General features: G+C 56.2%; 7 protein-coding genes across 11 annotated transcripts; 4 read left to right on the forward strand and 3 right to left on the reverse strand.

The window, feature by feature from the left end:
- Positions 1-547: 547 nt before the first annotated feature.
- On the forward strand, positions 548-946 carry H310_01318 (hypothetical protein; the record flags this gene model as incomplete). The annotated part of the gene is made up of 1 exon (XM_008864390.1): positions 548-946. One exon carries the CDS (start codon positions 548-550, stop codon positions 944-946), a length of 399 nt encoding a protein of 132 aa, XP_008862612.1.
- An 815-nt stretch (positions 947-1761) lies between these two features.
- H310_01319 (hypothetical protein) lies at positions 1762-3302 on the forward strand. 3 transcript variants are annotated; one of them, XM_008864392.1, is made up of 4 exons: positions 1762-1901; positions 1959-2084; positions 2141-2365; positions 2420-3302. In XM_008864392.1, exons 1-4 carry the CDS (start codon positions 1767-1769, stop codon positions 2867-2869), a joined length of 936 nt encoding a protein of 311 aa, XP_008862614.1. In that variant the 5' UTR covers positions 1762-1766; the 3' UTR covers positions 2870-3302. The 3 variants fall into 3 exon arrangements, with proteins under 3 accessions (XP_008862614.1, XP_008862615.1, XP_008862613.1); XM_008864393.1 differs by having other exon boundaries at positions 1959-2365; XM_008864391.1 differs by having other exon boundaries at positions 2141-3302.
- Positions 3303-3386: 84 nt separating this feature from the next.
- H310_01320 (cobyrinic acid a,c-diamide synthase) lies at positions 3387-8526 on the forward strand. The gene has a single exon (XM_008864394.1). The coding sequence runs from the start codon at positions 3428-3430 to the stop codon at positions 7529-7531; it is 4104 nt and encodes a 1367-aa protein (XP_008862616.1). The 5' UTR covers positions 3387-3427; the 3' UTR covers positions 7532-8526.
- H310_01321 (hypothetical protein) lies at positions 3423-8766 on the reverse strand. 3 transcript variants are annotated; one of them, XM_008864395.1, is made up of 6 exons: positions 8501-8766; positions 8316-8451; positions 8091-8274; positions 7969-8043; positions 7863-7919; positions 3423-7807 (listed from the first exon to the last, which is right to left on the reverse strand). In XM_008864395.1, exons 1-6 carry the CDS (start codon positions 8721-8723, stop codon positions 7568-7570), a joined length of 915 nt encoding a protein of 304 aa, XP_008862617.1. In that variant the 5' UTR covers positions 8724-8766; the 3' UTR covers positions 3423-7567. The 3 variants fall into 3 exon arrangements, with proteins under 3 accessions (XP_008862617.1, XP_008862619.1, XP_008862618.1); XM_008864397.1 differs by having other exon boundaries at positions 3423-8043; XM_008864396.1 differs by having other exon boundaries at positions 3423-8274.
- On the reverse strand, positions 8749-10423 carry H310_01322 (hypothetical protein). The gene is made up of 6 exons (XM_008864398.1): positions 9804-10423; positions 9612-9747; positions 9378-9561; positions 9247-9321; positions 9143-9199; positions 8749-9090 (listed from the first exon to the last, which is right to left on the reverse strand). The coding sequence occupies exons 1-6, from the start codon at positions 10354-10356 to the stop codon at positions 8836-8838; spliced, it is 1260 nt and encodes a 419-aa protein (XP_008862620.1). The 5' UTR covers positions 10357-10423; the 3' UTR covers positions 8749-8835.
- Positions 10424-10543: 120 nt separating this feature from the next.
- On the forward strand, positions 10544-13685 carry H310_01323 (hypothetical protein). Its single transcript, XM_008864399.1, has 2 exons — positions 10544-10629; positions 10683-13685. The coding sequence occupies exons 1-2, from the start codon at positions 10565-10567 to the stop codon at positions 13585-13587; spliced, it is 2970 nt and encodes a 989-aa protein (XP_008862621.1). The 5' UTR covers positions 10544-10564; the 3' UTR covers positions 13588-13685.
- On the reverse strand, positions 13484-14448 carry H310_01324 (hypothetical protein; the record flags this gene model as incomplete). The annotated part of the gene is made up of 6 exons (XM_008864400.1): positions 13484-13560; positions 13613-13910; positions 13963-14059; positions 14120-14203; positions 14264-14385; positions 14442-14448. 5 exons carry the CDS (start codon positions 14446-14448, stop codon positions 13639-13641), a joined length of 582 nt encoding a protein of 193 aa, XP_008862622.1. The 3' UTR covers positions 13484-13560; positions 13613-13638.
- Positions 14449-14957: the final 509 nt, after the last annotated feature.

Raw genomic sequence — 14957 nt, forward strand, 5'->3', positions numbered from 1 at the left:
TGAACCCCGGAAAATGCCAACACCCCTAAAAAAGCCGACCACCTCTGTAACATGATCTGTTTTACTACGTCCGACTGGTAAAAAGTGCAGGCGAACATTCCAGGGTATACAAATTTGAAGTACAATAATTCTGTATATATAAAGTTTTACACTGATTGACCAGGTCGGCAAGCTCATCCATGCGATCCTCTTCCTCAAGCCGCGCATTCAGCAACTCCATTGCGTCAACATCCACCTGCGTTGCCTTGCCTCGCATATCTTGTACGTGTTGTCACCTTCGATGCGAATGACCAAACGCATCACACGCTACCAGGTAAGGAACGTGCTGTCCAATGCTTCTTCTGACATTGGCTTGAACGAATCTTCAACTGCGTGGATGAGTTCCGCCATTGAGCAGCACTCCATCTGCTGCTGAAGTGACTGAATAGAGTTGAAAAACCCAAGGTCGAGCACATTCAGGTCCGGCGACTGAGAAGGCTGTCATGTCAACTTGATCTTCCAACCACCAGAAGCGGCAGCAGCGGCAAAAACAGCGTCGTCAACGGAAATGTGCGGCCTCCCGTTCAAGCACGAGCTAATCTGCTTCAAGAAGGACGTTCGGCGCGATGAGCATATTTTGACCTCAATACACATAATTACGTTCATGAAGGCATATCATCCGACTTGGCTTGAAGACTACAAGGCGGCGAAAAAGGATGCGTACAAGTCTCTCCTCAAGTTGTGCCAAGATTTTGCGAAACGGCACAATTTTTCTCAGCGCGTGCCATGTCGCACGAAACTGCCGACAGGCGAAGTGATAGCGTTACAACACCAGTTCGCGGCGAAATTTTGGGACAAGTACCACGCGTACGAGCCTTGTGACATCCTCAATATCAAAGATACGGCTGTCCACTACGAGATGCCCCTGGCAGAATTTGGGCTGAGAAAGGACAGTCGTCGCGTGTAGACAAACCTTCGGACCGTTTGACAGCCGTGTTGACATGTCGTTCGAACGATAAAATTTTCCCATAACATTCACTGACGATATCGGAGGCGAAAAGGTTCCAATTCATTTTATTGTCCATGGTATGCTCCGTGGCTTGATCGACAAGACCGAAGTAGCAGCGGACCCTGAGGAGCATTACTACGATATTCAAGAATCCGCCTGGATGGTTGGTCGTGTGTGGAGGAAGTATCTCGAAATGCTTCCGCCCTACGTCATCGGCTCGTCCGTCATTATTGCTGACAATTTAGACGCTCATGTCACAAGAATCAACGGAAACAATTGCTGGAAACTGTAACTCGCTGTCATACTTCTGATTTTTGATCCTTGCATCACAGCTGATTTTGCTTCTAGTTTCGCTGATGATCGTGCACTTCTGATATTTTCGATGCTAATTTCACAGCTACTTTGTTGTTAATTTTGCTGCGCTAGGAGGTGTAGTTAAATATGTAGCGCTTCTGATAGGTATACATAAATTCTCCTGATTATAGCCAAGCCAATCAACTAGAACTAAACCACATAAATTAATGAATCCAGTTTTATTACGCCTTTGTACCCTTCATAGGAGACAATTTCTGAAGATTTGGTGCATTTTTTGTCTGACAAAAATCATATTATACTGAAGATTTCAATGTACTCATATAATTATTTCGCGCTATGCTAGTGTGAAAACCAACTTTATATCCAATCAATAGACGTTATTTTCAAATTTTCTACCAATCAACACGCCGTTTGACAAAGGATGGTTTACCTGATGGATTGCGCTCATTGAGACAATTGGACCATGGCGACGTCGGCGGAACCTCCGAAACCAGCGCGAGGATTGCTTGGTAACTTCATCATTGCGGCGGCGGCCACGTCGCTGGCAACCATCGGTTCAAACCCGATGGAAGTCGTCAAGACGCGCATGCAACTACAGGTACTCGTCTCTACACACAATGACACTTCAACCCATCCATGCTGACGTCGACCACAGGGCGAGCTTGCATCGAAAGGCGCGCCTATCGTCTACCGCAACTCGATCCATGCGTTCTACACCATTTGCCGACTGGAAGGCATTGCTGGGATTCAGCGAGGTCTCGTGGCCGGCATGTGCTACCAGGTACCTTCACCGCTCGTCGAAAGACATTGCACTCAACAACTCGTTCGGTCGACCAGAGCTTCATGAACGGCGCGCGCTTAGGCTTTTTTGAAAAGCTCCAGCAAGTGTTTGGCGCGACGGACCCCAACCACTTCTCGTTTCCGCTGCGCAACATGGCTGCGGGGGCAACGTCCGGTGCCGTCGGCGCCATGATGGGCAGTCCATTCTTCCTTGTCAAAGCACGTCTTCAAGCGCAAAGTACTGCCGCAACTATCAACGCCCAATACCATTACAGAGGCACGGTAAGGCTGCCACTTCCCTTGATCCGATTTTCATCACACCACGTCATGGGACAGCTCGACGCGATCCGCCAAATCGTTGCCAAGGATGGCGTCTTGGGGCTGTATCGGGGCGTGAACGGCGCTATCCCTCGCGTCGCCGTCGGGTCCGCTGCACAGCTATCTACCTACGCGTCGTCGAAACATTTGGTGCTGTCGACTGGATTGGTCGAAGATGGCGTGTGGTGCCACTTAGCTGCCAGTTTGGTCACGGGACTGGCCGTCACGACAGCCATGAATCCGTTCGACGTGGTCAGTACTCGCTTGTACAGTCAAAAGGTCGTGGACGGGAAGGGCGTGCTGTACTCTGGCGTGCTTGACTGCTTCAAAAAGACATTTGGCGTTGAGGGGGTCCGTGGGCTGTTCAAGGGGTGGTCGGCACACTACTTGCGTCTTGGTCCCCACACGATCCTCACGTTTGTATTTTGGGAGCAGGCAAAATCGTTGGCTGCGTCGTTCGGGTACTAGAGTTAGTTGCCTCGATGTTCGAGTTAGGAAAGGTCACAAGACCCTCGTCATCTAAGCGCCCTTCCGCATCCCTTGTGGCTTTTTCGGGTCGTCCTCCATGGTGTGCGGCGCGTCATGTATTCGCCGCGTCGACAACGACGACGGTCCATGCATGCACCGACCCAACTAAAGGGTCGGCATCGTCCTGATCGGGCATCTAACCACGCGAGTGCAGAGAGCCATCGCTCGTACACTCACGGAACCTCTTGTGAGAACGTAAGGCAGGTTCGTTGCGGGTCCAGGTTGATTCGGTACCCGAGCGCTGTCCGTACCACGCATCTTCAGCAGAATCACCATCGCATTCACGACCGCAGACGAGCATGCAATGCGCTCAAACGTCGCCGAGTGAGTCTTGAATCGCACCTGGCAACGACGCAGCTATGTCAGCCAAGGCATGCATTATGCGAATGGCGCGGCGATTCCTTGCGCTGCATGCTGGATTTTCAAGCAGCCAATCAATTTCACGTTAGAAACGTGATGCGAATCGGTGGGTCGCCAAGGTGACCTGCGCCGTGCGCGATGGCTGAGCAACTCCCGCGTGTGTTAGTGGTCTCTGGCGTGTCTAGCGGCGTCGGCAAGACGTCCGTTGCCATTGGCATCATGGCGTCGTTAACCCATCGTGGGTTGCGCGTTCAGCCATTTAAAGTCGGCCCCGACTTTCTCGACCCCATGCACCACACGGTCGCGTGTGGCGGCGTTGCGAGCGTCAATCTGGACGGTGCGATGATGGGCCGCGAAGGCGTTTTGGAATCGTTTGCACGCCATTGCCGCGCGTCCAAGGCGGACTTTGCCATTGTCGAGGGCTGCATGGGGCTATTTGACAGTCGCGATGGGCATTCGGACTGTGGAAGCACCGCCGAAATCGCAAAATGGCTGGATGCACCGGTCGTGTTGGTAGTCGACGCGTGGTGTCTCGGCCGAACGGCGGCCGCTATCGTGCACGGGTACGCTTCGTTCGATCCAAATGTACGCCTAGCAGGCGTCATCTTCAACAAGGTCGGGGGAAAGGCACATTCTCAATGGCTTCGGGACGCTATAGCGTCGACAGCACTCACGGAAAGGGTGTCTGTCCTCGGGTGCCTTCCCAAATCGGCGGCTGTCGTTATGCCAGAGCGGCATTTGGGGCTCCATTTACCGACCCCCGATAGCTCGACCAGTGTCCTCCATGAACTGCGACGACTCATTCACTCGCACGTCAACTTGGATTTGTTTGACCTGACGGCGGGTCCGGTATTCCCCCCAAGCGGTGCTACCGCGTTGTCGGCGGACCCATCGTCGTCAAGCGACTCGAGCCATGCTCTGCTCCCACCTGTCCGCTTTGGCATCGCCAAAGATGACGCGTTCTGCTTCTACTACCATGACAACCTCCACCTCTTGGAAGCTGCAGGCGCGACACTGGTCTACTTTTCTCCGCTCCGAGACAAAACGTTGCCGCCTGGCTTGCATGGCATCTACTTTGGAGGTGGATATCCTGAGCTGCATGCGTCGGCCCTCATGGCCAACACAACCTTGCAATCGTCCGTGAGGGACTTCGCACGTCGCGGCGGGTTGATTTACGCAGAATGCGGTGGGCTAATGTACCTGTCCCAGGCGCTCCACGATGGCCATGGAGGTTTGTTTTCCATGGTCGGCCTCCTCCCCTTCGACGTCACCATGACGCCGCGTATGGTTATGGGCTATGTCAACGCAACGCCGTCGCCTGCCTTGGTGTCGTTGCTGCGGCTTCCCCCGAACCTCGTTCTACGTTGCCAGCAATATCACTTTTCGGAAGCCACCGACAGCTCCGGGAAACCCATCGAGCAGCTCAGCCGTGAGGGGGTCGGCATTGGGTGGGCTGGCGTCGCGCATCATGCGTACAACGTGGCGATGGTGCACACATCGACGACATCGTGTCCGCCATCTCTCGAAGGCGTTGTGCAAGATAGCACGATTGCTTCGTATTGCCATGTTCACTTTGGGGCGACCCCCGAGATGGCGCCAGCCCTCGTCCAAGCTGCCCGGCGCAAGATGCGGTTCGTGTCGTTGGAAGCAACTGCGACGGAAACCCTCGGTGCCATCTGGTCCACAACGACTAGCGACGACGACGCGTTCCCAGCCAACCCGGCCGTGCTTCATGGCATTAGCGAGTTCTGCACGGCCCCCTCGTGGCTCGTAAAGTCGTTGCCAAAGCTCACGCTCAGTTTGATCACAGCTACCACGAGCCAAGACATCGAGCGCCAAGTCCAAGAGTTCCATGCGGCGGGCGTGCGAGACCTGCACACAATACACACCCCGACCTTGCGTGCCGCCAAACCTGACGTTGTGTTCACCCAAGAAGCGTGCGATCGGTGCGCCGTGACCGATTCGGCGCTGCTGCGGGCGTTGGACGCGATCGGCCTTGCCGCGACGACATCGACAGTTCTCTGTCGACCGCGCACCGTTGACGAAATGCTGCAGCAAGTTCTCCGACTCGGCGCCGTCGTCGGCGAGCCCAAGCGTGGCGAAGCGCTTCATGCTTCTCTCACCGCACGTTTGGAGCGCGTTCGGAAAGCGGTAGGGGTGACAAACCCAGTCAAGCCACGGGTAGTGGGGTTGGAAAGCGCGTTCCCGCTAGTCGTGTCCGGGCAATGGCTGCCAGACATGCGCATTCGAGCGGGAGGAGTGGAAGCGCTTTGGGATTCGTTCCCGGGGTGTCCGCCGCGTAGGCTGTTGTGGGACGATATCGTCACCGCATCGCCAGACGTGCTCGTGGTGGCGTGCTGTGGCAAGTCGGCGTATGGAAGTGCCAAGGAAGTTGAAGACCACCTCGCGAATCTTCCCGGGTTTTGGGACCTTCCGGCCATGCAAGCGTCGCCTCCGCGCTTGTTTTTGTTAAGCCACGAGCTGTCGTCTCGCCCAGGTCCTCAAAGTGTCGATGGCATTGAGATCCTGGCAGCGCTACTTCACCCGGAAAGCAACATCCCGATTGCTTACCCAGGTCCGCCAGAGTCGGTGCTGCAATTCACTGGCACACGCGAATGCATGCCGGCGATGACCGACCACTTCGTCCCTGTGAACTTGAGGCCATCGCTGCATTGTCCCTCTGAACAAGCGACTGAGCCAGTCTCCTTTCGTCCTGCGGACGCGGCCACGCCAACAACATGCTCGAGTGAACGAGAGCCTTCTATCGCCTCAACAGGGCCAAGCAATGGATCTGTGCCCACTGCTCTTCCAGTGTCGGCTCACGTCCTGCTCTCATGGCACGACAAGCTGCTCCTTTTGCAAGGTGACACGTCCCGTCGGCAGTTGGATGCAAATGTGCTGTGGGAAGGCAGCTCGTCGGTGGTAGACGGCAAGTACTCGTGGCGTCCCGTGCCGTGCACAACAGTGTTCGGTGAATCGGTGCCAACTCGTCGCTCCAACCATGCCGCGGTCGTGTGGGGTGACGTCGTCGTGGTGTTTGGCGGATGGGACGCGGCCGGGCTGCGTCCCCTCGCGGACCTCGAGCTCTTGGACTTGACAACGCGGTGCTGGACCCATGGTAGCTCGATGGGTAGCCCTCCATCTCCACGAGGTAATCCCTCGATGGTCCTCGAATCCAACTCGCACGTGTTGGTGTTTGGCGGTTGGAATGGCCGCAAGCGCTTCAACGATGTAACTCAGCTCGACCTGACTACGTGGACGTGGACGACGCTCTCCATGAACGTGGACGACAGCCCCTTGCATCCTTCGCCGCGAACAGATCATACAGCAGTGTGGTGGCCATGCGACAACTCCCCGCAACCACCCAAGGACGAGTCTTGCCGACGCCGTCGCGGGGTCATGGTGGTATTTGGTGGGTCGGACAAATCGCTCGGGCCGCGAAACGACGTGTGGGCGTTTTACCCGGACCGCACGGGAATCGCATGGGAATCATGGACGTGCTCCGGTGATGTGCCGTCCCGTCGAACGTCCCACGCCGCCATCCTTGTGCACGGCCACGTTATGGTCGTGACTGGCGGCCAGTCCCATCTCACACGCGGGGGGTCTGTCATGGACTCGGTGTACGCATTGGATTTGACGACGAAAGTGTGGCGTCGACTGGGACAATCCCTTTTGCATCCAGTGTGCAGGCACTCGATGGCGATACTTTCGAATGGCAAGGACACGAGCAGTGTTGACATGGCGGTCGTCGGCGGCTACGACGGCAAGAAATCCACGTCTCTCGTGCAAATCCTGTCGCTATCACAGGATGATGCCGTGCCAGATGAAAACGTGCAAGAGGCCATGTGCGCCACGAAAATTGCGACTCCCCCATCCTCGACATCACGAAGCGTATCCTTTCCAATAGTTGCACCCAAGCAGCACACGTGGGCGCCGATGACGCCACTCACTTGGTCCGACGTAGTCGCCGACGAGTCGCTACGGCAAGATCTAGACGAGATTCAAGACTTGGACAGCGACGACGACGATGATGTGGCAAGTGAAAAGTATCGACTGCTGCATCGAGTGGCGTGCGAGCGAGGGTATCGGCAGTATGTCGACCCTGGGTCAGGTTACACCGTCTTCACGTCGGTTTACTTGAAAGAGCGCGCGTGTTGCGGGTACAAGTGCCGCCATTGTCCGTGGGGCCACAAGAACGTTCCGAAGGGAGTGAACGACTCGAAGCCAAACTTGGACTGGTAGGAAATGCCGAGCCCTGTTTTGGTCGTAGAGATCTACCTACTTGTAATGCTCGAGAGGACCAAACACGGGCTTTCGCTTGGATGCAATCGCATCGACGCCTTCGCGGTAGTCGGGGGTTGCATAGCACACTGCCTGACTGCTGGCCTCTCGATGGAGCGCCATGTCCAGGCCCTGGTCTTGCTTGAGGCGAAGGGTCTGGAGCAGGCTGCGGGTCGCAATCGACGACCCCGACGTCATCTCTTCGGCCAACTTGACAGCCTCAGCCACCACGTCCTCCTAACAGAACCCAAGATGGAGTGCTGCATTCCACTGGCATGGACGGTCGTACTACCTTGCTCACGACTTTCGTGGCCAGGCCAAGCTCGAACGCTTCTTGGCCCGAAATCACCTTTGATGTCGATGAAGCACGAACGAGAACCAGGACAATCAAAGAGTACCTTGCCGCTAAGGAGTAAGTGGTTGGCCCTCTCGGCTCCAACGAGGAGCGGGAGATAATGCGTGCACGCCATACCCTAGTAGATCCATCACAAGGTAGGTAGAGTCGACGGGGATCTCGTACGGGGTGCAAACCCAAGTGGACAAACGTGAAGCCTAGCTTGGCGTCCTTGGCCACGACGCGAGCGTCGGCAAAGAGGGAAATGCACATGCCGGCACCGATGGCAGGGCCGTTCAGTGCAGCTATAAGCGGAACGGGAAGGCTGCGCAAGCTCAAGAACCGACCATAGAACTTGCGCATCGTGACCCTGTGTGCATTTCAAATGGTCATATGCCATGAACAACGTACGTGTTGCGGCTAGTCGTGTCGCTGGCGCGCTTCTGCAAAAAGTCCAAGTCACCGCCCGCCGAAAACGCACGCCCTTCTCCCGTCAACACAATTGCACGGAATTCGTCCGCGCGGTCCTTGATCTCTTGCACAAGTTCTACCCGAGTACTTTTGACTTCGTCGGGCAAACGCTCTAGCGTGCGTACCTTCGACGCGGTCCCCCATGTCTGCCGTCAAAGCGTTGAGGCGGTTGGGATCGTTCAAGCGTACGATGCCAATCTGTCCTTGCTTCTCTAGGGTGACGGATTCTTTCGCCGCGCTGGAGACGCCTCGGTGGACCGCAAGGCGTCGTGGCCCGGCTGCAATTCGAAGGCGAAACATCGTCGAAAGTGACGGCGACGACCACGCTGTCAAGTGTGGAGTCCGCATTCCACCAATCACAACACACTTGAAGAACGGGAACCAATGGCATGCGCCCATTCAATTTATTCAAGCTGGTTGAAGAGGATGGGGTCGCGGATGATGCTTGGGATGGTCGGCGTCAGCTCTCGGAAGCCTCATGGTAGTGCTCGGACGCGTGGAAGGCAAGCTTTCGCTTCTCCGACACGGCGTTCACGCCTTCTTGATAGTCTGCAGAGGAAAACGACGTCGCTTGGCAGTCCACTTCCCTCGCCAACGCAATCTCGACACCAACATCTTGTTGCATTCGAAGTGTGCGGAGTAGGGTCCGCGTCGCGACGGACGATCCAGCCGTCATTTCCTCTGCCAACGCCAACGCTGTCTTGAGCACGTCCTCCTGCATATGGAGCGTGACCTGGCATGGCTAGCTTCAAAAGAACACGCCCTACCTTGTCCACAATCTTGGTTGCCAACCCAAAGATCAACGCCTCTTCACCCGACAGGACCTGGCCAACACATCAGACACCCACAGCTGCATGCAAACCAACTCTACTTTTCCCGACAAGAGAAAATGCGCTGCTTTGTCCGGCCCAATGAGTTTCGGCAGGTAATGCGTCACTGCCATGCCCTGCCACAGAGAGTGAATAATCAGACTGCGTCGTTCATCCAGAGCCATGTTGGTACCGGATGCAGCCCGAGATTGACAAACGTAAAGCCGACTTTGGCGTCTCGCGCAATGACGCGGGCATCGGCAAAGAGGGAAATGCACATGCCTTCACCGAGTGCTGCGCCATTCAGCGCCGCGATCAACGGGATCGGAAGCTTTCGCAGGGACATGAACCGTTCGTAGTACGCTCGCATGATGGCACTGCCACGAACAGCATTCTTATGGACCAAACAATTCAACGAAAATGCTACCTGTTGCGCGTTGCCGTGTCCTGGATGCGCGCTTGGAGGAAAGCCAGGTCGCCTCCGGCCGAGAAGACACGACCTTCGCCCGTCAATACAACGGCCGAGAATTCGTCAACGCGATCGATGATCTCGCGGACGAGTTCTGCAGCCAGCCACGGTGTTAGTTGCCTTGGCACGGACGAGAGATTAGCGACGGACCTTCGAGGCGGATGCCCATGTCCGTCGTGAGGGCGTTCAGCCGCGTGGGATCATTGAGCTTCAAGATGGCAATCGTGCCGACCTTTTCCAACGTGACGGAGGGAATTTTTTGAAAGGGGAGTCGGTGCAGATCGATGTCGCTTCCGTCGAGACTACTTGGGGCTGGATTCTGCGAAAAGAAGCGCAGTTTGGCCTCGGTCGATAGGTTCTGGTACTCGGCCCACTTTTGTGGGTGCTCCGTTTCGAGGTGGCGTTTGATGTGATCCGTGCGGAACGCTTCCCACACCTTGCACCCGACTCGACGCCGTTTGCCGTCTGGGAGCATACCTCCCATCGACGTGTCTGTGCCATCGATGGTTGGAAACCCTGCGATCCCGCTCTTGCCTTCGCGACCGTAGCGGTCACAAAACCCACACGACGCCTTCGTGATGATATGATTGTGGAAGTCGCCTTCCTGCGGCACGAGCCCAAACTTCAGCTCGTAGTCCGGCTTCCACACGAGGCGTGCTTCTTGATTTTGCGTTCGCATCTTGCCAAGACCGTCCGACGACATGCCGCCTCGCCGTCTAATGCGGAACTGTTACGACGCGGGCACGGCCAAAGTGCCATCGCATGGCAAAGGATGGTGGATTTGTATCAACCTGTGAAACATTATAAAGCGTAGGGACACCCGACTGGGAATTTTCCCCTCGGAACGGATTATCCAATCACAGGTGCGCTACAGAAACGACACCTGGGTGTTGCATGCCAAAGTGGTGACGATGGCGGTCAAGGACCGACGACACCAAGTGCTGGCCGCCGTGCGCCGCGTATTTGCGGCCGATGTGTATGAGATACTGAGCCCATGCACGCCTCGTGACATGGACCGATTGCTTGTAGATCTGACGACGATCGCCGCCGGGCAGATGCGTTCCTCCAATCGTTTCAAAAGTCGTCGGACGCCATTCCCATTGCTCTGACGTGGTTGACCGACGACCGAGACGACGTTGAGGCCCATGCGCAACTCTTCCTTGTCAACACGATATATCGCGCCATTTGCAGTCGTGGAAGCAAAGACATGGCCAAGTACCAGCACCGCAAAGAAGATATCCTTCCCGTGTCCACAACCCAACTTGTTGTGTCGTGCTTCCATCAGCTTTGCACGCACATCTACGCAGCGTTTTCTCAACCGTCAACGCCGATGAACATGGCGAATCAATTTGCATGTTGTGTGACAGTCTGCATCCTCGGTAGCACAGAGGCGGGGGTGCTGCCCACCCTGGAAGGACTGGCTCGCCAGGAGCGAACCAAGACCACCGATCCCAACATGTTGTATTGCGTCGAAATGGCCGTCATCCTTGTGCTGCAACTCGTGCCCGAGGAAATCCACAACAAACGGCTCTTGCTCCGTATCGACCATCGAACGAGATGGGAGAACGCCGTTGAGGCCGAGTCGGCGGCCGTTTTGGCGGCTGTCGAGGCGTGCTGGCGTGGAATGCAAAGCCACGCTCTGCCAAAGACCCTGCACGACAAGATGGAGCACGCGATCTTTCAGGCGTTTGCGACGTGGGTTGAACACGGCCACTTGCCAGCGAGCACTGTTGCCAACTCTGTCTTGCTGTCTGTCGTATTGGACCAATCGACACACCAACTGCGGAGTGGATCACATCATGCCGTGGAGGTGCTCGTAGAAGTGGCTCGCGACGTTGTTCATGTATGCATCGACATGCAACATCTACCGCTCATTCAAGTGCTCCTTTGCTACGCGATCCACGTTGGCCGTGACGCGATCCACCTCGACATGCAGCTACCCACGGATCTCTTGCTGCAATTGGTTTCTCTTGTGGCAGACATTGGCCAGCACGCTCTGGCATGCCAAGCCCTCCACGCACCATCGAGCGAGTCGTTCTCGTTCTTGGACGTCGTCTTGTCCCTTACTGCACATGCGAACACCGACGTCGTGATGAAACTGGTCGACTTTTGGGTCGACCTGCGCGAATCGATTGCCCAGACCCCCGCCATGTCTGCTGCATTCGACCCTTATGTCCACCGAGCCGTCCACGTGCTGCTTCGCAGCACCGAGTACGCCCGCATTCCCGACCACACGAGCGAAGACTTTTACCAGTACAGAAAAGACATTCGGACTGTGTTTCGATCTCTCACCCAGCCTTCACTGCACTACCAGCACCATTTTGTCCACGAACTCACGACGCTCCTCTTTGACGAATTTGCACATGCTAACCGCATGGCCACGGTCGAAGTGTACGTGCATGCCCTCAGTGCGATGGCCAAAGTCATCGTCGACACGGACGACTCGATCGTATTTCGCATTTTGGACAACCTCGCGCGCTTTGCGGCCAACTGCACTACGCTCAACGTTGACGCACAGTCGCTCCTCCGGACGACTGCGGTCTTCCTCAGTGTTCTCCACACGTGGGCGGCGAAGAACGCAGCGGCGCTCCCCCTCGCTTATGTGATCCTGTCCAGGTGCTTTGAATGTTCCGAGAACGATCCGGTGTGCCCCATGCGAGTCGCGGAGGACCATATCGGTGCCGTCGCGCTGGCGAAAATCAGTTCCCAATGCGCACCTCACATGGCTCCTTCTTCATCGTCGAATTTGCAATGGCTCCCGGCGATGCGTTCGATCTACCTTGCCAACTCCCCCTGCACCACGACGACCCCTGCCATCATGACAGACAAGAGCCTCGGCCTCATCCTCGAAGCTTACGCGCACGTGGCTGCTGTGCCAAGAGAAAACTACTATGACACAGCCACGCCCGCCATCGTAGAGCTGTGTGGGGACATGTTTGAGCTCATGGAGACCCTGGTACCGCAATGCCGGCATCACGACCACGCCCGCGCACAGTTAACCCTCGTTTTGGGCCATCTCCAAACCCTCGCTGCATCGCTACCACCTCCCGTACCGGCGGCGCATGGAATGCACCCCTTGCTGCACGTCGTTCAACTCAACTGGTCGACGTTGCAACTGATCTTCACACACACACAGTCCCTAGCGCTTCAGTCAAAAGTCAGCGTGGTGTTTTCGACACTTTTTCGACATGTGGGTGCGGATGCAGCCTCGCTGGCACTTGTGGTGGTTCCCATGTTCATGGAGGCTTTCGACTCGACCAACAGTCGATGCTTCCTCGACGCTGTGGCCTCTACCCTGCATTGTGCCGCGCCCGACGCGACCCCCGACTTGAATCGACTGCTCATTCTTACGTTCTCCCACGTCGCCAGCCGCGTGTCCCAGCTCGCCTTATCCGACGACGACCTCGTCGCTGGGGTGTTTGACTTTGTCATTGTCGGGGGCACCCGTGCACCGTGGTTGTTCAGCCAAGCGTCGTGCTTTGAGTTCTTCTTTGCCTTTGCCATGGACGCCTTGCATCTCGGATGTACGAACCCTAGCTTGTTTCGATTCTTTCAAGCAACGTGGCTGTGGGCACGTGCCCTCGACGCTTCGATGGCGCCACCATCTTCATTCCAGGACGACGTCCGATCGTTTGTCGTCCCGCGCATGCCTTCGTGCTTCCTTCGATTGATCGCCGTCACGGCAGATCCACCACCGACCACCGCCGACGACACGATGGACGCCGTCGCGGAAACGTTTCTGCAAGCCGCGCATGCCTTCGACTCGAGGCACGTCGAGCAGTGGATGGCCCAAGTATTGCTGACCGACAACTCGTTTCCGAAGCAAGGAGTGGCGCCCAGTGTCAAAAAAGAGTTTGTCGACATGATGCGGCATCCTCATGGCGCGACCGCACGCAAGCTGCGGCGACTGTTGAAACAGTTGTGTAAGCATTAACCAAAAAAATCGACGCGTGGTGCACCTACGACTGAATACGTTGCGCGTGGATCAAGCGCCTGCGTACTCGGTAGCAAGGCGCTGCATGAGCTCCCACAGTAGAAACGTAAACATCGTGTGCGGACCGACGCGAAGATGGTGAGCGGTCCACCCTTTGAAGAGCCCCCGGAGCCCTTCCATCATCCATGTCTTCCGTATGCAGTCGATCACGCCGTTGTACAGCTGGCCTTGACCGGCTACGACGGGCTGGCTCGACAGGCGTGTGGCGACGGCATCGAATGGATGCATGCATGTCGTTACAGCGACACCGCTCACAGCAGCAGCTACAACGCTTGCATGTCAGTATATGGTCGAGCTGGAATTGAGAGCGATTACCACCCATGTGGACCCACACTCCGTCTGGCGACTGCAACCACGTTTGCACGACAAGCTTAGACGAGGTATACGTCGACAATTGAGCGGCCGTCCCGATCTACGGACAGAACGATGTTAGAACGAAGAAGATGGATCAAGTCCTAGGTAAACATCCTACAGCTAAACGAGCCATTTGACTGTGGGTGCCTCGCCACAGACCAGCGAGGCCCTCGGTGCGCCAGATCTGGCGGAAACCTTCCATCTAAGTATTGTACGTTTTCAATACTGCGAGGTCGACATGTCGTGTCGCAACGGAAAATACCATGGACGAGTAATGAAAGGTCGAATGGAGCTGGAACTTAGCATGGCTGTTGCAGACGCTTTGGCCCTGAAGCCGGGCCTTGACAAGAAAGAACGGACTTCCAAACACCGCGGCAATCATGCCTACCAACATCCAGGCGGGTCTTAGCCCAATTATAGTCGTGGGAAGAGTCATGTACCTGACATGGCACCGGCGACGGCGTTTCGAGCGAAAAATGTTGCGTTCGAGGGGTCCGTCGCCCCCACAGCCTGCTGCAGTTTTCCAAATCCCCCCAAGCGGACGCCATTCATAACCACCTATATACAAAGCGCGTGGGATATGCGGATGGAAAGCGAGCGCACGTTGTACGACATGCCGGCCACGAGTCCTCGTTGAAGCCCATGAATGCCTTCCGTTTTGCCAATCGTATAGATCGCATGACAAAAGTTGCGGTACACTATCCGTCTATCATGGCCTGCCAGCTCGCCCTGTCTCGTCAGTTATGGTGAGGTCATGCGGGTCGGCTTGAGCGATACCTGAAGCTGCATGCGAGTCTTCCATCGGATTCGACCCAGTGGTAGCCAATGTGGTTGCACTGCCAGCAAGCGCGAACTCCTCGAGGAATGTCCTCTTCCGGCGCGGCGGAGCTTGTGGTGGACTCTCAATGTTTCGCATCCTTGGGGCAAGATCGATGGCAGTCGCGCGCATTTTCGTT

The sequence above is a fragment of the Aphanomyces invadans genome (genome assembly GCF_000520115.1).
Source record: "Aphanomyces invadans strain NJM9701 unplaced genomic scaffold supercont1.2, whole genome shotgun sequence".
Lineage (NCBI taxonomy): Eukaryota > Oomycota > Saprolegniomycetes > Saprolegniales > Verrucalvaceae > Aphanomyces > Aphanomyces invadans.